The 25,657-nt window shown below is 30.9% G+C and overlaps 1 protein-coding gene across 1 annotated transcript; it reads left to right on the top strand.

Annotated features, from left to right (window-relative positions):
* The first annotated feature begins 5,575 nt into the window (after positions 1–5,575).
* LOC133313034 (linoleate 9S-lipoxygenase-like) lies at positions 5,576–9,797 on the top strand. Its single transcript, XM_061514340.1, has 9 exons — positions 5,576–5,813; positions 6,378–6,664; positions 6,780–7,020; positions 7,318–7,638; positions 7,726–7,811; positions 7,920–8,027; positions 8,148–8,452; positions 8,544–8,807; positions 8,915–9,797. The coding sequence occupies exons 1-9, from the start codon at positions 5,576–5,578 to the stop codon at positions 9,669–9,671; spliced, it is 2,607 nt and encodes an 868-aa protein (XP_061370324.1). The 3' UTR covers positions 9,672–9,797.
* The last annotated feature ends 15,860 nt before the right edge of the window (positions 9,798–25,657 follow it).

Below are 25,657 nucleotides of genomic sequence, written 5' to 3'. Positions count from 1 at the left end.
CTTCCTTGTTTTGCTGGTGGTGTTTGTCCCTTTGGGCAATATCAAAGCTCCATGGATTTCTCAGAAACTTTGCTGCTTCTCCTTCCACCAAAGCCATGTATTCCCTTCGTAAACGTCAACCTAAACCGAAAAACACACCCATTACTCTATTTCACAGCAACAACATGAAGAAACCCATGAAATTGAAGAAGAATGATTCTTCTTCCTCTGATTCAAGAGAGGATACGAGGAACATTATTGGAAAAATTTATAGAACAATTTGGTGAACAACGCAAAGCAGCGCAAGTCAAGGTATTTTTGTCTCACAAATTTGTTTCAATTTTCCCTTGGTGCGAGATTTGTAAAATGCCACACTATTGATGGTTATCTCAAATGGGCAATTTGGGTTGTTATTGGAACACTGGGAAAACAACTTTTCCAGTAAAGTTTTTCAGTGATCTTGTACCAAACATAGGATATAAGATTGTCAATCTAACTTTCTGAGCAATCTAAATATGTAATTAAATAATTAATTACAATTTCTAATTAATTATTTTAATAATTATAAATACTAATATATAAATCAGTAAGTAATTAATAATGATAGAATACTTTCTTGCAGTGGTGAGTCACAAGCAGTAGAGAGAAAGCTATTATCCAAAAATTGTAGAGAGAGGCCAAAGAAACTTTTTAGAGTGAAATTAGTGAAAGGTGAGAAAATGAAAGAGGGACTGGGGCGGGAGGGGGTGCTAGGGGGATAACCCAACAAGTCCCGTACCTACAATATGCGGGATTGCCACGTCCGTTAACATGTCCGGTCTGTTGCAGGTATGGGAGTTCCACGTCAACATTCCTGTCCATAGGCGATGCGGGATTGACTGCCCTAGAAAAGGATTCCCGTCTATTGTGCATGCGGGACTACTCTCGTCTATGACAGATACGAGTTTGGCTGCATTACAATGAGATAACATCTCAAATTTGCTTTGACTTGACATAATTTTTGGCAAATGTGATTAGTATTGTGCTTTTGGCAGAATAAATATCTTTCATTCACAGATAAAAAATAAGGGGTTTGATTTTCTCATGTTGCATGAGAATTGAATTCTCATATTGTGACTTAACTAGTGGTGGGTCATACATTTATTAAAAAGAGAAAAAGAAAAGAAAAATTTTGCACACAAATCGAAGGGTCACAACATGAGAATTGAATTCTCGTGCAACATGAGAAAATATTTTTTCAAAAAATAAATATTACCGAGGTAAATTCCACCCTGTCTTGGGAAGTAAATTTTCTCTATTCCTAACAGGAGTGTAACTTTCTTCACCGTTCTTTCTTCTTGTTGGAAATTTTGTCTCTATGTTACTTTCATAGCTTCTGATTCAAGAGACCTTTAGGAGGCGTTTGGTAGCCGGTATTTTTCAGTATTCTCGTGAAATTGAATTTTTTTTAAATTTTTAATTTTTGGATATTATCGTAAATTGAATGTTTTCATCATATTTCTGAAAATCAAGATTCTCAGATAAATTTTTTTTTCTCCTCTACCAATTAATCTTTTTCTATTTTACCCAACAAAGTTTTTACCCAAGATATGGAATCTTGGTTTATCATTCTCTTATTATCATCGTAGATTCGCATTTTGGACAAGGTTCCTGCCGTATATCAAGTTTGGGATCAATTTTCAGTTAGAGATAAAAATTTCAACTAACATGAAAAAATAAATTACCCCGGAATTTTCTTCCAAACAATGTTTCTCCTTGATTTTTCTTTTAATTTGTAATTACTAAGCTGCTACCAAGCTATCCATAATGGTTGGGTTGGTATCTTTAAATTATGTATGTAATACATTAATTGATTAAGTTACATAAATAATTAATCGGAAAAGTATTTTTATAGTTGTCGCTGAAGTTTTTATCTGCTACACATAATGTACTCCCCTAAATACTTGGCAAATTTTTTAAACGAATTCTAATACATGGGACCCACCGCTTTTCTTTGTAAGAGCGACACACAATTTTTTTTTTCAACAACTGTATAAAAGTTAAACCCATAATTAATTATATATTTGTTGAGGTTATTCACAAGTATATAGGTTGTATGAAAAGTAAAATAGTGAATATAAATATTGTTTAAGGAGAATAATAGATTAACAAACCATCAATTATCAATCAATATTTATCTTAACAACAAAAATAGGTAGCAGAAGTTGTGTCAAAACTTCATAACTAAAAACGGAATAAAAATGTGTTCATATTAAAAAGATAATAAGTAGAGGTGCAGCCCAATTATGCATATTGGTTCATTGCTATATAAATTGACTTAAAGAAACAAGTATGAGGGACTGGGGGGGGTAATGGCGTATAGAAAGCTAAGTAAGCTAGTACAGAGTGCAGCAAAGTTTAATAGTTAGAGAGTGTAAAGAGTCTTTTGCAATGGTGCTAGGCGTTCCTTATGTAGGGAAAGAGGGAGTACTTTGGAGTGTTTGATATGGAGAAGGTTAATTTGCATGTGTGAGGGGGTGTGCTGGACATGGATAAAGGGCAGTTATTTCACATAATTAACAAAATCTTTTGTAGTAATAATATTTTATCCTATAATTAAAAGTGAATGATGGACTCAATATGGAAATTAATTCAGTCTGGATTAAAACATGTGAAATTTCTCTAACTTAAACACTCATTACTTGGTTTTATTAGCAAGAACTCTAAATTTAAAATGGATCATGTGTTATTTTATATGAGATAAATCAGATAATAATAATTATTCGTAACCAAATCAATACTAATTAAAAATAAGAGATGAAAGAGAAAAAGTGTCAACATAAAGAATATTAAAAAATAACCATTTATTTAGTTATGAATGATTGTGATCATCTTCCATGGCCAAATCATGTTAAATAACATATCTGAGTATCTAATAGATATATTATATTTTGCCTGAATCATTAAGTTTTAGTGATCTTTATACATGCATTAAAATTATATTTGTAAATACACTTTAAGACTAATATATATATATATATATATATATATATATATATATATATATTTTGGTAAGCAAATATATTTCTAATCTTATTGGTAAAATAACAAACTAAAAAAAATTTAGATATACTTGAACATGCATTTTCCATATTTATGCTCTAAAATCCAAATTCATAAGCCTAGATCAAATGATATTTTTTTTTTTTAAGAATTACTGCCACACATTCAAATGAATTGAAAATAGAAATGAATAAAAACAAAGCCTCAAATCATTGATATAAAGTCAAAACAAACTATCACACGCTCTAATAGTTATATGGGGATCCCATGAATCCCTTAAACGAGTATAGCTATCCATAATTATATCAAATTCATCCATTTTTTAGCAAGACAAAGAGATAAATTAAGAGGATATCAGAAATTCTTATAGGCTTCTCATAAACGCGCAAAATCTCCTAAAAATTGACCCTCTTTGTGTGGGATGGCTCTAAAAAAAGGTTGTACCTCCAAGTAATCCATTATCTTTCTGTGTCTCTATAGACATATCTCATAAGAGCCTCCATTCTCAAAAAAGTAATTTTTATTTCTTTCTTATTTTAGAAGTACATTTTATAAAAGTTAAAGCTATTTATATTTTTATAAAAATATTTAATTTTTGAAAAAAATATTTGACTTTTGACTTCTGCTTCTTGTAGAAGTTAAAATTTTAGCTTTTAAAAAAAGTAAATTTTTGACTTTTTTTTGTGACTTCTGCTTTTTGTAAAAGCAGACATTCAAACAAATTAAAAACGAGAAGTGATTTTTTTTTAAAAAAATAGCTTTTGAAAAAAAAATCCATTCAAATGGACCTAAATCAGAGCAGAGTCCCAATTAAATAAATTACAATTGGATAAAATGGGCCAACTTTCTTTTCTGATCTGCAGCACCTTACGCTGCGTTCAACATACAAAATTTAAAATATCTGGTATTCCCGACGTGAAAATTAATTGTTACACAGATTTTGATTTAAGAATAAATATAATGCAAACATAATGATAATTAAAATTCATTTTTCTTCTACGCATACGTGGATAGCTCGTGTACGGCCGTGGGAACTGGGAAATCTCCAATTTCAAATCCTCCTAATATTTTATAATTTCCAATGATTATGTTATTATTTTTTTCTTTTTTATGACTGATGTTATTTTTATTACGCCATTTATATACTTTTTAATAATAAAAAAGAAATTAAGTAAAAAATTATTTCAATGCAAAAACTTAAGTGGATAAGAGAAACATCAATTAATAGTTTTTATATTTCTCTACCACATCCTCTCGTATAAGAGTATCCTCTCGTATAAGAGTCAATTTGACTTATAGGATGAATGATGAATAGATCTAGTTGTATAAAGAAATTTTATAATATTTAATTATTTTAATTAATTCAACCCAAAATCTTAAATTTGTGACGAACCTTCGATGATTTTATATTATATCTCATTAATACTCTTATCTTTTTGATTTTTTTTTGTCTCTAAACTAAAAATGTGTGAAGAATAACAAAATATTTCTGGTGTATAAATAACATTATCTGTTTTCTATTATGTAGGGCCATATCATAGTATACTCTAAAGTCACCTTTTTTTTTTTTGGTAGACAAGTGACCTCTTTTTAAAAAGAAAAAAGTACCTATCGTGTGTTGCATCATGCACTAAAGTATAATATATAATAAGAAAAACGCTTCAACATAATTCAAAGAGGGGAAAAAAAGCCTCATTTTGTACAAGAAAATAAAGAAATTTGTAAAAAATAAAATAAAAGTAATCTCTCAATTTAATGATTTAAAAAATCTTATAAATCTACATAAATTTAAAGAGAAATCTAATGATAAAATAAATAAAACAAGTTTATTTTACATTTAACACTGCTTATATAATAATCACACAATTTAACCCCAAGTAAGCTCAAACTCATTTACACGTCTGTTTAAACAAAAGAAAAAGGTTAAGAACAGAGAGTACTTTATAGTTTATAGAGGAGGTTTTCGTTGGTGTTAGAGTAACTATGAATATAATGAAAACAAAAACATAACATAAAAGTCAAATCCCAGAATAATAGAAAGCATCATGCTTCACACACTTTTATATATATATATATATATATATATATATATATATATATATATATAATAATTTATATTATGTTATTATACTTGAATTCATTTTATATTTTTATATGTTTATAATGAGAATTTAATATTCTTATATCATAAGAGATAAAATTAATTTTATTCATATAAAATATAATTTTATCTGTTATAAAAAAATATATATATATATATATATATATATAATTTTATCTAATGTAATAAAAAAAAACATATTAAGCCCTCGTACTGTGTTATTTAGCATTTTTCTTATCCAAATTATCTTATGTGGAAGTGCATTGGAGGATGAGCCGAATCTCGTTTTTCACATGCTAAAATTTTAGTAGCTCAAGAAAATGATCCTCCCTCCTTACATGTTTTCTTTGGCCTTATAAATAGGCACTACTCTTCAGTGTGTTCCTCACAAGCCATTGGCTTTTCTCTCATTCGTCAAAACAGTATAACGTTGTTGTTGTAGAAATAGCAAAGATGTTTTCAGGGGTGACAGGTCTCGTTAACAGGGGTCACAAACTCAAGGGAACTGTTGTGTTGATGCAAAAGAATGTGTTGGACATTAACGCCCTTACATCAGCTCAAAGTGCCACCGGAATCATCGGCGGTGCCATCGGTATTGTCGGCGGTGTCATTGGCAACACCGTCGATACCCTCACTTCCTTCTTAGGCCGATCCGTCGCTCTCAAGTTGATTAGTGCTACCGCTGCTGATGGTAACTTCTTTCTCTCCCTGCTCACTAACTCAATACTTATCCACACATTATACTATAAATTTATAATGATGTTATATATATAATTGAAGGGAAAAATATCTGTTAATTTAAAGGATGTAAAGCTGTGTCATTTTATTTGAGAGAAAGAGATAAATAAAAGAGAAGAAATAGTGGACAAAAAATATAAAGGTGTGGGTCTCATCTCATCTTTTGGTGAGAGTCAAATGATATAAGTTGTGTCATTTAAAAGGAAAAATACTTTTTCTACGTTATAACTAACAAAAATAACAAAGGTGCTTTTATTTTCTTTAACAAAAGAACAGAGACATATTTTATTTAACCAAAACTTACCGTTACTTATGTTTAATGTCTTTCCCATATTAAAATGAAATTTAATTTAGCTGTAGAAAACTTGATTTTGAAGAGCTATGTCAATAGTTTTGATAACTTATATTCACTGATAAGGAATTATTTCAGTTTAATTAGTGATTTAAATTTTTTGATAGGAAGTTGCAATTACTCAAATTGAATGAATCAGAATTTGAAGTGTGAAATATTTTGTAGGAAGTGGAAAAGGGAAAGTTGGGAAGCAAACCTTTTTGGAAGGTCTTATTACCTCGTTACCAACCTTGGGAGCAGGCCAATCTGCATTTGATATTCGTTTCGAATGGGACACTGACATGGGTATTCCAGGAGCATTTTATATTGACAATTTTATGCAAGGTGAATTCTTCCTTGTGAGTTTGACTCTTGAAGATGTTCCAAACCAAGGAACCATCCACTTTGTTTGCAACTCATGGGTTTATAACTCTAAAAAGTACCAATCTGACCGCATTTTCTTTGCCAACAAGGTAAACAAACCATTCACCTAGCAACTAGTCTGTTGAAAATTTAAAATTCTATTTACCAAAACTTCACATCATCACATTAATGACAAAAGTTATTAAATGTAACCTTTTTATGTAGACATATCTTCCAAAAGATATACCAGCTCCACTGGTCAAGTATGTTGAAGATGAATTAAAGACTTTAAGAGGAGATGGAACAGGAGAGCGCAAAGAACATGAAAGGATCTATGATTATGATGTCTACAATGATTTGGGTGATCCAGACAAGAATCAAAAATTGGCTCGTCCAGTTCTTGGTGCTAACAGCAGCTTTCCTTACCCTAGAAGGGGAAGAACGGGTAGAAAACCATCTAAGAAAGGTAAGGCTTATTTTCTACCTAAGACTCAAGTCTGTTTTCAGTTCTTTTTGCTGTGATATTTATTTTATGATATTTCATTACAAATTATATGGTATGTTGTTAAAATGTTTTATAACTTAATAGGCAAAGTTTTGGTCATTGGTGTTAAACATTTAGTGAGTTGCTTCATGGTAGCTTGGTTTCTATAAAATTAAAGTAAGGTTTACCATAGCATATACTATATGTCTTTTGTTGATCTTGATTGTAAAATTATTGTTAATTGTTATTAATATATATTTTGCTATTTTATCTTAACAGATCCTAAAAGTGAGAGTCGCAGCGACACTGTTTACCTTCCAAGAGATGAATCATTTGGTCACTTGAAGTCATCAGATTTTCTTGTTTATATACTTAAATCTGCATCTCAGAATGTTATTCCTCAATTACAATCTGCACTTACATTACAATTCAATCAGCCTGAGTTTAATAGCTTTGATGATGTGCGTGGACTCTACGAAGGTGGAATTAAGCTTCCTACTAATGTACTTAGCCAGATTAGCCCAATACCATTGTTCAAGGAACTCTTCCGAACTGATGGCGAACAGACCCTTAAGTTTCCACTACCTAAAGTGGTTCAAGGTATGTTATAAACATACTCCTAGAAATATGTACATTCAAAAACTTGGAAAGCTAATTGACCTTTTGAAATATCCTTATTTGGAGCAGTGGAAAAATCTGCATGGATGACTGATGAGGAATTTGCAAGAGAGACCATTGCTGGTGTAAATCCACACATTATTACAAGACTTCAGGTAAAAATAGTTTATTGTTCAGCAAGTACAGAAAATTGAAAACATGTTATCCACTTTTCATGTTAAATTTGCAATTGATAACATAATTGCGTGCTTTATTTAATGCAGGAATTCCCACCACAGAGCAAGCTAGATAAACAACTCTATGGTGATAATACTAGTACAATAACCAGAGAACACTTGGAGCCAAACTTGGGCGGGCTCACTGTTGAACAGGTAATGACACAAACATTTTTTTATTGGTTATGCAGTAAGATTACTTCGAACAAATTCTACTATTTTGTTTTGATATGATTCAGATGAACTATTATAACTAAATTATATTTGGTTGAACAGGCTATCCAAAGTAACAAATTGTACATATTGGATCACCATGAAATACTCTTTCCATATTTGAGGAAAATAAACGCAACAGACACGAAGGCATATGCTACTAGAACCATCCTTTTCTTGCAGAATAATGGAACTTTAAAGCCATTGGCCATTGAGCTAAGTAGGCCACATCCTCAGGGTGATAATTTTGGTCCTGTTAGTAATGTTTATCTGCCTGCTGACCAAGGTGTTGAAGCTTCTATTTGGCTACTTGCCAAGGCTTATGTAGTTGTGAATGACTCTTGCTATCACCAACTTGTCAGCCATTGGTACAAATTTTGTTAATGAAATTTACGCAGTCGGTAGAACTTAGTTTATTTATCTAAGAATTATTCATTCATATCTTGACAATTATGGCAGGTTAAACACTCATGCAGTTGTTGAGCCATTCATCATAGCAACAAACAGGCATCTTAGTGTGGTTCACCCTATTCATAAACTTTTGCTTCCACACTATCGTGACACAATGAACATCAATGCACTTGCAAGGAATGTCCTGGTCAATGCTGAGGGTATTATTGAATCAACATTCTTGTGGGGTAATTATTCTTTGGAAATGTCTGCTATTTCGTACAAGGATTGGGTTTTCACTGAGCAAGGACTGCCTGCTGATCTTATCAAGAGGTAATCCTTAGAAGTTATAAAACCATGCCCCTAATATGATTTAGATTATAGGTCTATTCCTTACATAAGATTGAAAATATTGATCTTATTACTTGCTTTTTATCCAGAGGAGTTGCTGTTGAGGATTCAGCTTCCCCACATGGCATTCGTCTTCTGATAGAGGACTATCCTTATGCTGCTGATGGACTAGAGATATGGGATGCTATCAAGTCATGGGTTCAAGAATATGTTGCTTTCTACTACAACTCCGATGCCGCTGTTGCACAAGATTCTGAACTCCAAGCTTTTTGGAAAGAGCTTGTAGAAGTTGGTCATGGTGACAAGAAAAATGAGCCATGGTGGCCTAAGTTGCAAACTCGTGGAGAGTTGGTTGAATCTTGCACCATCCTCATATGGACTGCTTCAGCACTTCATGCAGCTGTTAATTTTGGGCAATACCCTTATGGAGGTTATATCCTTAACCGACCAACTCTTAGCAGGAGATTCATGCCTGAGAAAGGATCTGCTGAGTATGAAGAGCTTGCAAAGAACCCTCAGAAGGTGTATTTGAAGACAATTACAGGAAAGAATGACACCCTTACTGATCTTACAATCATTGAGGTCTTGTCGAGGCACGCTTCTGATGAGTTATATCTTGGTCAGAGAGATGGTGGTGATGTTTGGACTTCTGATACACAGCCATTAGAGGCCTTCAAGAGGTTTGGAAAGAAGTTGGCTGATATTGAGCAAAAGCTCATTCAAAGGAACAACGATGAGACACTAAGGAACCGATATGGGCCTGTGAAGATGCCTTATACTCTGCTTTATCCTTCCAGTGAGGAAGGATTGACTTTCAGAGGCATTCCTAATAGTATCTCCATCTAAAGAGGTTTATGGTTGTGTCGAGGCTTTCAATAAAAGATAGAAGGAATCTAATTCCTTCATTCCCCCATGTATGGTTCTCATGTATGTTATGGATGCTTTGATGTTATGTATCAATAAGAACTACTATGTTTGCACCTTGTATTATGCTGGACTTGTAATTTCTAATGCAACTTTCATATTTGGAAATTATAAATCAAAAGTACCAAAGCTTGTACAAAGCTAGCACTGCGAAAATTGTAATATGGGATTTAGAAAAGATAAATGTTTTTGAAGTCGTGAATGAACCATCATGATTTTATTTCCAACATCAAATGTTTTGCCAAAGCCACCAAAAAATACATTAATATTCAAATTATGATAGTGCTCAAGTTGGTCTTGGCAAGAACGTGATCATTCATGTTACTCATTATTGCAATGAAAGAACCATGGTCTTTCAGAATCCAGATTACTAGTGTATTCTCTTTCTATATTTTGGAGCACAAGCACCCGTATGTACAGAAACTAGACAGTGTATCTACGATGGTTTTGAATTGGGAAATAAGTATCATAATTCCTGTGACTGATATAATAAATTGCATCATTCTCAGAAGCATCTTTTTCGGTAAAAATAAGATGTGGTTGAGAGTCTTGGCAATGACAATATCCAATTAATCAAATATTTTATGCACAAAAAGAGCTGTTCAATCCCCAATTACATACTTTCTAGGTGTTAAAAGTTACAAGTTCAACCTCACAGTCAGTGGTATTTTCCTTTTGTAAATCTACAAGAGGGTAAGGTTTACTTGGGCATCCTACTATTGTGTTGGTCTCAAGTAGCAACCAGAAGAGGAGATCAAGAACATGGATATAGCCCCATATGAATAGATCACAGCATAGGAGATTGTCTTCCTCACCCATTTTGATTCAAGAATAAACACTATTTAGCATCACGTTCAATGAAACATTTCTCTGGCTCCTATGCAAATATCAGATGCTCACAAGTGTTGAAAACAGATGACCACGTTATCCTTTGTTATTGTGAACAACTAATGTGGGACTCCTAACAGGTATATAGAAGAAAGCCAAAAATTGCATTGTGACGCCATTGGCTACCTTATTTTGTTTAATGGATCAAATCATTGAAACTCATACTGGCATACACCCTTTTGCAAATTTTTTTCATTTATCCATTTAGTTTGGTTGGACTTTTTAATCTTAACCAAAACACTCTTTTTACTACTGAGTTGATGTTGGGAAGGAAACAGAAGGTTCTATGTAATAATCAACGGAGATTAGATGGAGTTGGGCGGCCACGTGAGATGATGATGGCTACCAATATACCATGTGAGTAAGAGTTCTCCGTGGCGAATAAAGGTATTATTGGGTGGGTTTTGGGATATTTTTGGACCCCATGTGCTGATCAAGTTATAGATTATATTAGGTTGAATTCAAGGATATTTTTTTCTTCTTCTACTTTGATCTAACCCAATCGGCTAATATGTATCCCACATATTTAAAAAAAAAAATATCTTGCTAAAATAAATGACCAAATACGAAATTAAAAATTCATTAGGCATAATATGTTTGAATTAAAACTAACATTACCACCAATCACATATATTAATTAGTAAAAAATTATTCCAACTTAAGTAGTATTCTCGAGTCACGGTTCCTGAAAATCCAAATGTGTTAAAACTTGATAGGAAAATTTTTGTTTCTTATGTAATTCTACCCACTTACCCAGCTCGAATTTAGGCAAGTCGAATGGATAATATATATATGGAAAAAAATATTTTTACAGTCACTTTAGATAAAGTTATCTATAGCTACTCCAAAAACTACACCATTTTAATTAACAAAGGATGTTTATGTAATTTTAGGTGAATTAATGAAGGGTGTTTCAGTAAAATGTATATGATAAAAAAAAAAGAGGATCCACTTACCACCATTGAAGTATACCACCTTTACAACCAATTTGATCACCGTTGGATTAAAATTAAATCCAATGGCTCAAGATTAATCCTTATAATCATAATTTTTTTACCTTTCATTCTCTTATATCTTCTCTCATCCTCTCGCAACTTTCTCTGTTCTCTGTATTTGATATATTTTTTCTAGGGTTCACAAGATGGGACACATGATTTCGGATCAATTTATCGGAATACTAAAACACATACTGCTAAGATTGCTTTATGAGAATCTTTGTATTTACATGATTTCCGCTACCTTTCAATTGATACTACTTCCCTTATCAGTTTTATTGTATTGATTCTAGATGTCCCAGATGAATATTTCTTCATTTTAATTGATTAAGGCCAACTTCATTGTCGATACTCAGTCAAGGATCCCAATGATGCCACGTGTTGGAAGTGAAGCTAATTGGGCTAAACTCACAAAAACTAGATCAAATAAATCACGTTTCAAAAAACATGATTCAGCGTACGGTTTTTAATTACCCTGAAATCGAAACAATGAATCGAGATAGCTGGTGAAAATGGAAGGACATTACCTTGAACTATGAAAAAAAAGGGATTCAGCGTCTGATGTTAACCCTAAAAAAAATATCAAATACGAAAACCGAGAGAGAGTTATGAGAGGATGAGAGAAGATGTGAGAGAATGAAAGATAAAAAATTAAGATTATAAGAATTAATCTTGAGCCATTGGATTTAATTTTAATCCAGCAGTAATCAAATTGGTTGTAAAGGTGGTATACTTAAGTGGTGGTAGGTGGATCCTCTCTCAATAAAAAATAAACAAAATTATGGAAACACCCTTCATTAATTCACCTAAAATTACAGAAACACCCTTCATTAATCAAAGCGATGTAATTTTTGGAGTAGCTGAAAATAAACTTATATATATATATATATATGAGTTCGTTTTTTCTAAAGTTACTTTAGACAACTTTATCTAATGTTCGCCGAAACGACGTCGTTTTGGGGCGAAAATCATGGTGTATTTGTAATTTTAATTTATTTCAGGGTTATAATAGTCTTTATCATTATAATTTTTTAAATTTTCTACCTCAAAACGACCTCGTTTCGGCGAACATTAAACAAATTTATCTAAAGTAACATTAGATACTTTTTTCCCTATATATATATATATAGGGAAAAACATTTCTCCAGTAACTTTTGAGATAAGTTTATCTTCGGCCACCCTAAAACTATGTCGCTTTGTTTATTTATTTCCTTATATTAATGAGAAAAATGTCTATGCAGTTACTGCAGATAAGTTATCTGCATTTACTCCCAAAATGACGTCGTTTTGGTGTTGAAATATTAAAAATTTGTAATTATAAAGACTATTATAACTCTGAAATAAATTAAAATTACAAAAACACCTTGATTTCTATCCAAAAACGACGTCATTTTGGGCTCAATGCAGATTAATTATCTGCATTAAATGCAGAAAAAACAAACTCACCTCGATTCACCTTTGAATGGTTATGATTATCTTTTTCTCCCTTTTCCTTTATCACCATTGATCTATCTTTGTATAGTTATGATTTAGTAGCCGGAGATAAAATTATCTCAAGCAGCTTGAGAAATGATAAGCCCATATATATACATATGTGTGTGTGGGTGACAAAATTAATATATTGCTTTTTAATAAAAAAATTACGAATTTATTATAGTTTTTAAAAAAATTTCGAGTGTATTGCAGGATGTTACGCTCCAATTGGACGTGACTACTCACGCCCAAAATAGGCGTCATACCTAATAGGAACACGCCCAAAAAAGGTGTCACCGCTAGGGTGGTAAACGAACCAGGGGCCTTTGGCTCGGCTCGTGAAGACTTGAGTTTACATGTTTAAAATTGGTTGTTGGAACCAAGCTTGAACTTGTATTAAAGCTCGTTTAATAAAAAGGCCTCAGGCTCCAATTCAAAAGCTCGGCCTTAAAGCCTGACAGGCTGGCCTAGTATATTAATTTTTATTTTTATTTTATATTTTTTATACTATTTTTAATAACTCTCTCTTTTCTCAATCTATTTCACTCCATTTTATTGGTTAAACAGATTCTTTGAATGATTTTGTTTTATATTATGTTGTTTAGATGTACATTTAATTTATGAATATTTATGGAATTACTAGTGCTGTTAATTGTATATTCTGTTTGGATAAATTTTTGTTGTCTTATTTTTTTAAACAGGACAACAAGCTAAATAAGGCTTTTATTTTTTTGTAAATAAGTCAGGCTACAAGCCGATAATTATATTCATAATAGGTAACATGTTTGGTTAGGCTGACACATTTAAACACATGTTTAGTCTTTTAAGATCAAAGCTCGGCTTGACTCAGTCCCTTGCCACCCTTAGTCGGCACTCACGCCTGAAATAAGCGTCATCCAAACCACACTCAAGCTTCTTACCGCCGTGACCTTGTTAGTGGAGATAACTTTCAAAGTTTGTGATGGTACAAGTATTATTCAGAAATCTTCCCTCTACTTTCTCTTTTCTCTCTCTATCACAGATCTCTTGCTTTTCTTCCTAAAACCCTATTCTGCACAATTGTTCATGTTACATAGGTTTTATATTTTCCCGATGAAGAGCGCACAGTAAGCATTGACGCTTGCATACATTACCTTTTTTTTGCATCGGTTTTATTGTATTTATGGAGCTTTTTAAAGACGCTTGATTAGAGATAATTTGAAGAGATATCATATATGTAAAGCATTTCAAGCGTCACTTCTTCAAATATTTATCAATTCTTTTATCTCAAAATTCATTATTTGATGGACTGGTTTTGTGTAAGCTGTAATGATTTCATTAGGCATACATGAGCAGATGGATTAAAATTGATTTTCTTTTCAATCGTTGATTAATTTTCTTTTTAAATAATATATTAAGAGTTTTTTCTTTTCACTGTTTTCCATTAAGTCACAAATGAAATATATATGTCACAAAACCTTATTTGTCTATTATTAATTTTTCAATCGTTGATTAATTTACTTTTAAAATTGATTTTGCTCTTGAGAATATTAATTTTATCAAAACAGGTCAAAAATCTATTACAAATACTAATTACTTTAAAATTAATTTTAAAAGTAAATCAATTTTATTTATGAAAGAAATATCAGGGGCTAATTATGATATTGATTTTGAGGTGAAAAATCTAATCCATCAAAATCTTATTAAAGAATGGACACGGATAGATATTTGTATTTATATAATAAAATATTATATAATTTAAAAAAAATAAAAAATTATATAATTTAAAAAAAATAAAAAAGTATTTTTTATTTTAAAAAGCATAATTTTATATAATTTTAATTTTTGTTCAGATTATATTCTTTTATTTTTTTAATTTTAAATGTTTTAAAATTATAAAAAAGTTGAAAACGTTGAAAAGAAAAAGTTAGGGAAAGGTATTTGTAAATCAATTTTATATAATTGAAAACGTTGAAAAGAAAAAACTCTTAACATATTAATTAAAATTTAAATGCAAATTTAGGTAATTTGAAAGTTTGTAATAATACATTGCAATATTGCATAAAAGTTAAGGAATCTGTAATATCATTGAAGAAATTGAAGAAAGACAATACATTGTTGTTATCGAAAAAAAAAAATACATTGTTTGTGCGGTCCTGAGTATTTCATCCCAGCAAAGTGAATACAATTTTATGGCCTTTATTGTCAAGTTGGAATGTGGGAAGGTTCCCAAAGCCAAAAAGAAAGTCAGTGGTTGAATTAATTTGCAAGAGTATTGGCACGCAGCTCGATGAACTATTAAAATGGTTTAACAAGGTCACGCCTGTAAGAGGCGTGACTGGTGCTTATTTTTCAGCCCGAACCGTGAGGTCTTTTTTGGGCGTGTTCCTATGAGTACGCATGACGCCTATTTTACGCGTGAATAATCACGCTCAATTGAGATGTGACATTCTGCAATACACTTGTAATTATTTTAAAAACTATAATAAATTCGTAATTTTTTTTATTAAAAAGCAATATATTAATTTTTTTGCCGTGTGTGTGTGTGTGTGTGTGTGTGTGTGTGTATATATATATATATATATATATATATATATATATATATATATATGGGGCATGATATTCTTACACCGGTGTAAGAGTTAGAAGTCTTACACTCAATCTTGACCATTGATGCACTTGTATCCAATGACTCACATTACTAAAAACTTTGAGCCCTTAGATATAAGTGGGATTAACGGACAAGATTAAGAGTATAATTTACACTGATGTAAAATGATCCTGACCCTATATATATATATATATATATATATATATATATATGAGGTACGGCTCTGATTTGTAAGCATGTGACACCATTAATCTTTTTTGATCTAACGGCTCTCAGATGAGATGTCAAACTTCAAATTTGACACTAGTGTCAAAAGATCCTACCTCTCTCTATATATATATATGAAAAAAATATTTCTACAGCCACTTTAGATAAGATTATCTACAGCTACCATTTATAACTATGTTCTCCTGGAAGAACATAGTTATAACATTAAAGTTTCTTTTTTATCTCTCTCCACGTCAGCAAACAAGTTCTGAAAAGTAACTGAGGAGAGAGGAAAAAAAAGTAACTTTAAAGATATAATTATGTTCTCCCATGAGAACATAGTTATAAATGGTAGCTGTAGATAACTTTATCTAAAGTGACTGTAGAAATGTTTATCCCTATATATATATATATATATATAGGCAAACTGATTTAATTAATTCTTATAAGCTATCCTAAACTGTGCAGCCTTATACCTGCACAACCTTTGGAATCCCTCTCTTTCAGGTGTCGATTCGATTCATTCATGCATGCAATCCGCCGCTGGAAGCCTGTCAGGAGCCGCTCCTTGTCTGTGCCTCTTTGCCCGGGAAGTGTGCGAGTGAGGAAAAAGTACACTGAAAAGTCTCGTGTTAGTATGTGGGGATAGTCGTTGATTCTTGAAGCGGCCGGGCGTTACAAGTGGTATTTAGTGTGACACCCTCCCCTGTACGCGTCCAAGGGAGTTATCTGCTAAGCGGATTAGAGTCGTGACAAAAATAATTTAAAATAATTAAAACGCACTTTGGAATCACCATACATTATTAGGTATTAAAGTCTGGTTGTACAAAAAATCAGAGTAATACTCGTGAAAATACATAACTGGCTGAAATTACAGTTTTCTAGAAAACCTTGCTGTCTTAAAAAAATCATATCAATTCAACAAACATTTTACAACTAATTACCTAGCAGAGTTCCATACTTAATAGTCTACAGAAAATCAAATAAGTAAAACAAAATGCATCATATTCTAGATTACAACGTACGAGGGTCTTCATAAATTACCAAAATTTCATCACGTATAGAATTCCGTTAATGTTCTTATCTTCTAAAGAGCTTATTCCATCACTATTGAGGTATAAAACTTTAACGGCATCAATTAAGTTAACAGCACCATATTTGCTACTATCTTGCGGAAAAGGAATTACATTGATGAGTACTGCTTTTGTCTAGAGCTTAGGGTTTAGGAGACACTTCTTGTTAAACTCTAATTATGAATATAATAAATTCTGATTTGGTGTATATGTTTGTTTAGGTACGCAAGGTCCTAAATAATTGGACTATTTGATGATATTTGGAATGCTTGATTTTAAAAGGTTAAAGACTCGAGGTAAGTGTTTGGTGGTATTACCTAATGTGACTATTAGCTAGCGTATAGAATTGTAAATTGTTGCTCACATGTGCCTTGGATTAATGTGATGTTATATGCTACATGTATGCTGCCTATGAATGTGACAAGATGGAAAATCATGAATGAGAAGTAATTGTTATGTGGCAGCTTGGTACAGAAAGTACATGAAAGATATGCTATTATGATGATGATCTAGTCATGCATATACACCTCATAATTCATTTGTTTCTTGTTTGTGTGTGAAGCATATCATGGCATACATGCACGACTTTCATGCTGTTCATGGATTAGAATATTTATATAAATATGCATACGATTGAGCACGCATCATATAGGCATCCCTTCAGTACCAGGGTATGGGACACTTGGCTTCCGTCCGCATAGGCCACAGTTGAAATTCACCTTTGAGGGAGCCATTATGGAATATCCACTATGTATGTACGTGCACGACGGTGCTATGAGCGTAATGATGGCGTTATATACGCACTATGAAATGTTAGTACGCGCACGAAGGTGCTATGAGCGCAATGAGGGTGTTATATACGCACTATGATATGTTAACGGAAAATGAAATGTTGATGTGACTGTTTATAATTTTGTGCCTAGTTTAATACTGTTGCATTATTGGTTTTGCTATCACACTACTGGGATTTTTCTCACCCTTTTGGGGTTGCAATTTTTATAAATTGCAGGAGAACATAGGAGCATATGAGGACGTGGATACTGTTGTTATATGGATACTGTTGTTAATTGCTGCTGTTTGGATATAGTGATTATATGGATACTGTTGAAAATCAGCCGCCAGGTTTAGTGATTATATGGATACTGTTGTTAATTGCTGCTGTTTGGATTGTCTACTGTTGACTATTTATTTGATGGATGAATGTATTATTTTGATATTTCGAGAACTTGGATGAAAGTTGGAACTATGATCTAGCTACTGTTTTAAGACTTTTATGATCAGTTATTACTTTGGAAAAATTATGAAAACGTTTTGCGAAAATAATTTCTTGAACGTTTTATTAATTGCTGATTTATGAACAGTTTTGCGAGCACTTTGCGAGTTATGTTTCGAGGGGAAAACGACCTCCGATTTACTAATAATTTATATGCATGCGAAGCCCCAAATGTACTCTTTCTATATAACAAAGAATATTTTTTTGAATCGTTGAACTTGATTTTATACGAATTTTACAAGACAACAAGGTTTGTCAGAAAAGTTAGAAAATTCAGCAAGCTATATATTTTTTTAAATTGTCACTCTGAATTTTAGGAACAACCAGATTTCGACTCTAAGTTCTTAATTGTAACTCAAAAATGATTTTTCAGTATTTAAGTAATGACATTAGAACTCTAATTCGCTTAGCAAACAACTCTCTTGGATGCATACAAGGGAGGGTGTTACACTAATTGATAGCCAGGATCCGCGTGCGGATCCTAGGATACAGCACCGGATCCTTTTTTTTTTTAAACGTGAGGCCCCCATTTCTGTGTCAGCTGTAAAGAGTGTTATCTACGGCGGCTGCAGAAATGATAAGCTTATATATATATATATATATATATATATATATATATATATATATATATATATATATATATATAAAAAAAAAGTAACGTAAACAGTCTTAAATAAGCATAAGTCTCAAATAAACTAAATACAAGTAAAAGTATTGCTAAATTAACTTGAGTTTAAAAAAAAAAAAAAAAACACTACGGTAAGGTATCAAGTCACGACAGTCATAAATGGCGAATCACATAAGCTATATGAAGTCAATGTCATCATCACATATAACATTTGGATTTGATATAACATTGACTTCATTATCAATTTTCGCAAAATATTCGTTGTTATCCAAGCGATTAATCGGATTCTCATTCTAAATTATGTCATTTACAATTTTTTCAAGATATTTGTTAACATATTTTTATCGGTCATTGTGAACTTAAAAGTTCAAACCCTATATACTAAGTTTCAAAACCTAATCCATATTACGTTTTTAAAAAAAACAGGGGAGTGGACCGAAATTTGTGGGTTTCAGAACGCTTTTCAACCGAACTTAGCCCAACCTATAATGGTGGGAGTTTGAAGAAGTAGCTATCATCTCTTACTCTTTGCAGTTTGGACACTCTCCGTGGACTAGAACTTGTGGCTTTTGGGCTGATTCGATTGGGCCAACAAAGGCCTCATATTTCTTTACATTTTTTTCCCTTTACTCTCTCTCCCCAAATTTGTTTTCACTTTTATATTCTCCTTCCCTTGCTTTTTTTCATCATTTCTACTTAGTCTCTTGTTTCCTTTATTTTTTTTCCCCCATTTTCATTATTTTTTCAATAAGAAATTTATGATAAGAAAAATAAATTTCTTGTTCCGATCAAATTATGCATATTACACCTGAATGAAGGGACTTACGAAAACATTCCACCAGCTAGCTGCTAATTTTCTTTTTGCCATGGCACCGAATGCTCTTTTTCTTGATTTAAGATTTTCAGTGATTACCTTTCTTTCATATAACAGCATTTTTGTGATGATTTAGTTCCAAGAGTATAAAATTATAGAGAGCTCCAAAATAACGTGAAAACATTTTTTCAATTGGAGCAAATATTCAGTGAACCCGGCTCGACTCTTGTGGCCGCATAGAGAGAGAGAGGACAAGAGGAAGAAGAAAGAGTTATAAAGGGACCATGTAATTAATTTCTCTTTATTTGATACATTAGCGTAACTGCTCAGGATCGTCCAAGTACAACAGAAAATATGTGATGTTGCAGATGATTGTGATAAAAGTGGCTATGGTAGTTAAAAAAGAGAAAATAATTGCTTAAAATTAAAGTGTGAAAGTGTCTTACATTTGTTGCGGATGAATATAAATGCATAATACATAAACCTAATGTCTTGAGGTTTGACATTAGGTTTTTGGTTGATAAGGTTGAATTTGAGGGAAACCAAATTTTTGTTGATGAATTGAAACCTTTATTAATGAATTTTAGTGAAATGAATCAATTGAAACCTTTAAATTAGAAGTTAGTGTTTAGCTATTTCCTTTTCGTATACAGATGATAATTTTTCTACTCACCACACAAATAGCCAAATTAATAGTAAATCACATCTAATTATACCAATTTTTTTTTAATTTTAACAATTGCTTATATAATTTTAGGTTGGGTTTAAATAACAAATATAGCCTTCAGATTCTTAACATTATAAAATTTATATAGAATTGCAATTAGCTTCTGCGATGGTCACTCAGGTCATTACCTTCAAATCCCGGATATTTTTTCATAAATATTATTTATAAAGATTATATTAGCTTATAGTCTTCTATCAAATGAGTTATTGATTCTATTATTTACTAATATTAAAAATGCAACTGTAGCTTTTGTATTTAAAAAAAAAAAGTGATTACGAGTGACGATACTCGTACACAAGCATCTTCTGTTGCGTTGATATATAAGAAAGAAAAAACACTGCTCAACAATAATTGCCATCATTATAATAGAGACGAAAAATGCATATAGGTAAGAGGAAAGTTGCAATTAATCGGTATTATCTCTTCCTTCTCCGATAGCGATGTCTTTGTATTTTCACATTCACGTTTTGCATATGGAGTGAGCACATTAGATAAGATCAAACCTGATCACTCAGTTGGTAGCATGGGGATGAGTGATGGGAGAGGACCTCGGTTCGAATTCCACCAACATCATCTGGAGAGGGGTATAAATACCGTAATCATTGGACTTGCACCCAAATTCTGGATTAGTCTCATAAGCGGCTCAAAGAGTCGAACCCGTGAGATACCGGAGGTTCTGATTCGCCCACGGGGGTTCTGATTCGCCTCAAAGAGTAATTAACATCAGTTACTAAAAATTCCTGCACTTAGGAGTGGTTCTTTTAACGTTTATTGTTCTATAATCTCTATAAATACACACCGAGTTTGGTTGGCTTCCTCAAAAGTCATGACAAGGTTTTTTTAAGCATTTCTACAGAATGATTGTTTTATTGGCGTGATATATGGACAAATGGGGAGGATTAATTTACGAGGAAGGATTCATTTACACTTTATTTTTTATAAATTATATTAAGTCTGACCGGTTATACACTCTTGATTGAAGTATGACCAGTCAGACATAGTGTAGTTTGTAAGAGTTTTTAAACAAAAAATTTGTAAATATAATCTTTCCCTTAATCTATATTAGCATAAAAATAATAAGCTTTACCCTATTTTTATTAGCAGTTGATTGTACTTATATTTAAAGGATTTAATTTATTAATTATGTATATCATTAAATGGAAGTAAGATTAATGATTACAATTGACTGTAAAATTTGTTATTTTTACACCAATGTAATGACCGTCCTTATTGTTCAACTCATTTGAATCTGATGACTCTAATTTAGTATATCATAATTTAATTTTAAAAAATTCAATTTTAGAAACTATTTTCAATAAATTTGTTGAAATTGATAGAAGATTCATCCGTATGTGACTTGTAACTTCTTTATCAATTGCAAATATCTCACGCATGGTGACTGATCTTATTAGAGCAAATTTGAATAAAAATATTATTTATTTGAAGGGTTTAATATTTTTATAAAAATAAAATAATCTCTTGCAGGCATAAGAAAATAAGTGAAATATTTTATTTCCTCTCTCTTCTCTTTGTAAGGCTTTATCCATTTCCCTATATCTGCAAGAGAGAATATCTCTCCCTTACATTAGAATCATTAAATCTTTACTTAAATAAGTGATTAAGGTGAAGAATTTTATTCTATATAGAAGTTCAAAATGCACATAAGTTGTTAAAAGTAAAATGCATTTTCGAATTAAAGAATTAATTAAGGAAGAGAAAAAAAAAACTGTAGATGAAAATTCAGTTAAAGGAGGTAATATTTTCTTTACATAAATTTTATTCTAATAAAACTTTATGATTTTCTAATATGGTGCATGTACATTTTTTTGAATGGGTGTACATAATTATATATATATATATATATATATATATATATATATATATATATATATAAGTTTTAAGATAAAAGTGACGTATCTAAAATTATTTGGCCTTTTTTAAAAATATTTTTCCTATAAGATATTAACATATTCTACTTTTGGACTAAAATTATGATAATTGATTTATTAATGAATAGCTGAACTTTTTCACATATAAGAGAATCAATTCCTATTTACAACCCATTATACTTTCTTTAAAAATTATTATTTTTATCAGAAAAAATATTTAGTTTGTTTTTCTCTCTTTTTTGAGAGAAAAGAAGTTAAAAATAACACGATGTACTTTTTTTTTCTTTTTCTCTTTTCCTATTGGCATAAACTGTCGTTTTTCTTTCTTTGTATTCTCTGCTTCCTTTGGTCGATTTCTTAAACAAGTCAAAGCGTTTGATTAGACAAACTATTAAATTTAGCCCCCTCGTATTCCTCGAGGTTACTGTTTGGAAATATTTAAATTGAGATATTCGGAACCTTTCATCGTTACTACATTATTTTAATAAAAAATCTGCATCAATGCAGCATTTTGATGTATGATTTGAAATGCAATAAAATGATTTAGAAAACAAACCATCAAATTGATGTAACACATAACTATAGACTAAACTTTCATTAATTTCCTCATTTATAAAGTATTAAGCCATTATTATTGTTTTCTTTTATTGTTTTTGGTGTGGGTTGGACGCGTGCTCAAACTGATTTGGAAGGACCACGATTCCACATAAGGAAATGAGTCACTCATTCGATTTATTAATTATTTGATTAGACTGATTAAAGACAGGTAAGATTATATGGACCATAGAGTTGTTCTTATTAAATTTTAATCTGCATTCCTAAAAATTTAAACCCAAAATAATTAATTTAGCTGAATATTTCCTTATCCATTGATCCAAGTAAATTATGCTTGTCTACTTTTTCCCAAACGATTCACTCATGTTATCATAGTATCATTATAATAATTTTATCTGTCTTTGTAGGATAAAGATTATTAAATTCCCCCGCGTGAAGAACGTTCATCATTTTTTATTAAAAATGTAGAACATTTTTTTGTTCTGGAATCTTTCTTGTTGTAATATATTCGAGATTTCCTAAGTACTTTAAAGGAAAAATTTTAAAAATAAAGAGAGCATATCAAACAAAAAATAATGTATTAAATAATTGGTTTAAAATAAAATAAGACTCTGATATTGTATTTTTCATTTATTAGTTATTGACTATTGTAGTTACTAAGGACTAAATATTTAAGCATTGAATAACAAATTATTAACTAGCGTAATGTAGATTATTTTTATTTTTTTTTGTGCGTGTGTGAACTTTTTATGTTTTGATGAGTGTTAAATTAACTTTTTTTATGATATCACACTCTTATTAGAAAAAAATTGAGTATTGATTGAAACTAATTAAAGATGAGATATGTTATTCTACCTATTTTTTTTTTTTTTTGTCTACATTTGTCAATCACTCTAAAAGATCATTAGATCGGAATCTAAAGAGGAGAGAGAAAGATAAATGTTAATTAAGATTCTGATCTAATGATCTTTTAGAGTGGTAGACAAAGGTAGACAGAATAAAAGATAGGTAGAATAATCTATCTCTTTTTAATTACGGTATGTCAAAATCTTATGATAATAGTAATTAAGAAAAAAAATCCAAATATCAAATACGTCACTTTCAAAGATAATTTAAGTTTCTCACTGAGTACTTAAGGAAATTAGTCTCGTGTTTAAACCGACATGATACTAGGAAAATCATAAAATTTTATAAGATTAATCTATGCAAGTTAAATATCTTTAATTGTTATATAATAATTTGAGTCTTGATCATAATAAAAAAAAATTGTATATATTTTTAGGATTCATTTTTTCTGCAGTTACTGTAAATAAATTATCTGCAGTAAGTCCAATACGACGTCGTTTTAGGGCGAAAATCATGATTTTTGTAATTTTAATTTATTTCAGGATTATCATAGTCTTTATAATTATAATTTTTTAATATTTCAATTCCAAAACGACGTCATTTTAAATGTAAATGTAGATAAATTATCTGCAGAAATATTTTTTTGATATTTTTATCTTCATGTAATCATGTGCATTTTTTTTATTTGGTGATAGTTTTCTAATTGTGTTTAATTTCTTCTTAGACTCAAAGACCAATGTACCCCCTTTTTTTTTAATCACTTATAATCACCCTATGGATTCTCTTGTAGTCACTTACCGTCTTACCCCTATGTTTTTTTTTTAAATTATTTATCTCTTTATGATTTTTTTATCCATTCCACTTTTTAACATGGCTAAAATTAAATTAGATTATCCATTTTGTCCCTATAAAAAGAAGAGGCAGATTCTTTGATACTAGTGTCAAATTTGAAGTTTGACACATCATCTAAGAGTCGTTAGATCAAAAAAGATTAATGGTCTCACATGCTTATAAATAAAAGTCGTTGATCTTTTTTAATCTAACAACTTTTAGATAAGGTGTCAAACTTTAAATTTAACACCAGTATCAAAAGATCCTGCCTCTCTAAAAAGAATTACTAGCGGACTCTAGACTATCTATTAATGTGTTCTTATTCACCTTTTTCAATTTTTTGAGATGAAAATTTCATAATGTAATACTTTTTTTTATCCAACTTTATAATAAATTATATATTGTTAATTTATTATAATACTAAGGCAAAAAATCAAACTCTTAACTCCATTAAAACGTAGAATTTAACTCAAATTAAGCTCTTTTTATTTTAACTCAATTGACACCTTATTTATTTAAATTTTCATGTTATATTCATGATTAATTTACTTCTCATCTACATATAGCTTTGATCAATTTTTCTCTCTCGTGGAGACCTTTTATATGTCTACTCTAATAAGTATTGATGGCCTGGTAGTAAACGAATCAGCGGTCTTTCAGAGGCTTTTGACTCGGTTAGTAAAGACCTGAGCTTACATGTCTAAAATTAGTTATTGGAGTCAGGCTTGAACTTGTATAAAAGTTCGTTTAATAAAAAGACCTCAGGCTCCAATTCAAAAAGTCGACCTTAGAGCCTCTCAAGCTGACTTAGTATATTATTTTTATTTTATTTTTTATTTTTTATACTACTTGTAATAGTCCCTTTCTCTCTCTCCTCAATCCATTTCACACCTTTTATTGGTCCTAGTATATTAATTTTTATTTTTATATTTTTTATACTACTGTAATAGCCTTTTCTCTCTCCTCAATCCATTTCACCCATTTTATTGGTTAAACAGAATTTTTGAATGGTTTTATTTTATATTATGTTGTTTAGATATACATTGAATTTATGATTATTTATGAAATTACTAGTGTTGTTGGTTGTATATTCTGTTTAGATAAATTTTTGTTGTCTTA

Source organism: Gastrolobium bilobum, unplaced genomic scaffold, assembly GCF_033153095.1.
Source record: "Gastrolobium bilobum isolate Gb01-03AN ecotype WA unplaced genomic scaffold, APGP_CSIRO_Gbil_v1 utg4095, whole genome shotgun sequence".
Taxonomy (NCBI): Eukaryota; Viridiplantae; Streptophyta; class Magnoliopsida; order Fabales; family Fabaceae; genus Gastrolobium; species Gastrolobium bilobum.
The sequence above is the reverse complement of the archived record's forward strand: the minus strand, read 5'-3'. Positions and strand labels throughout refer to the sequence as shown.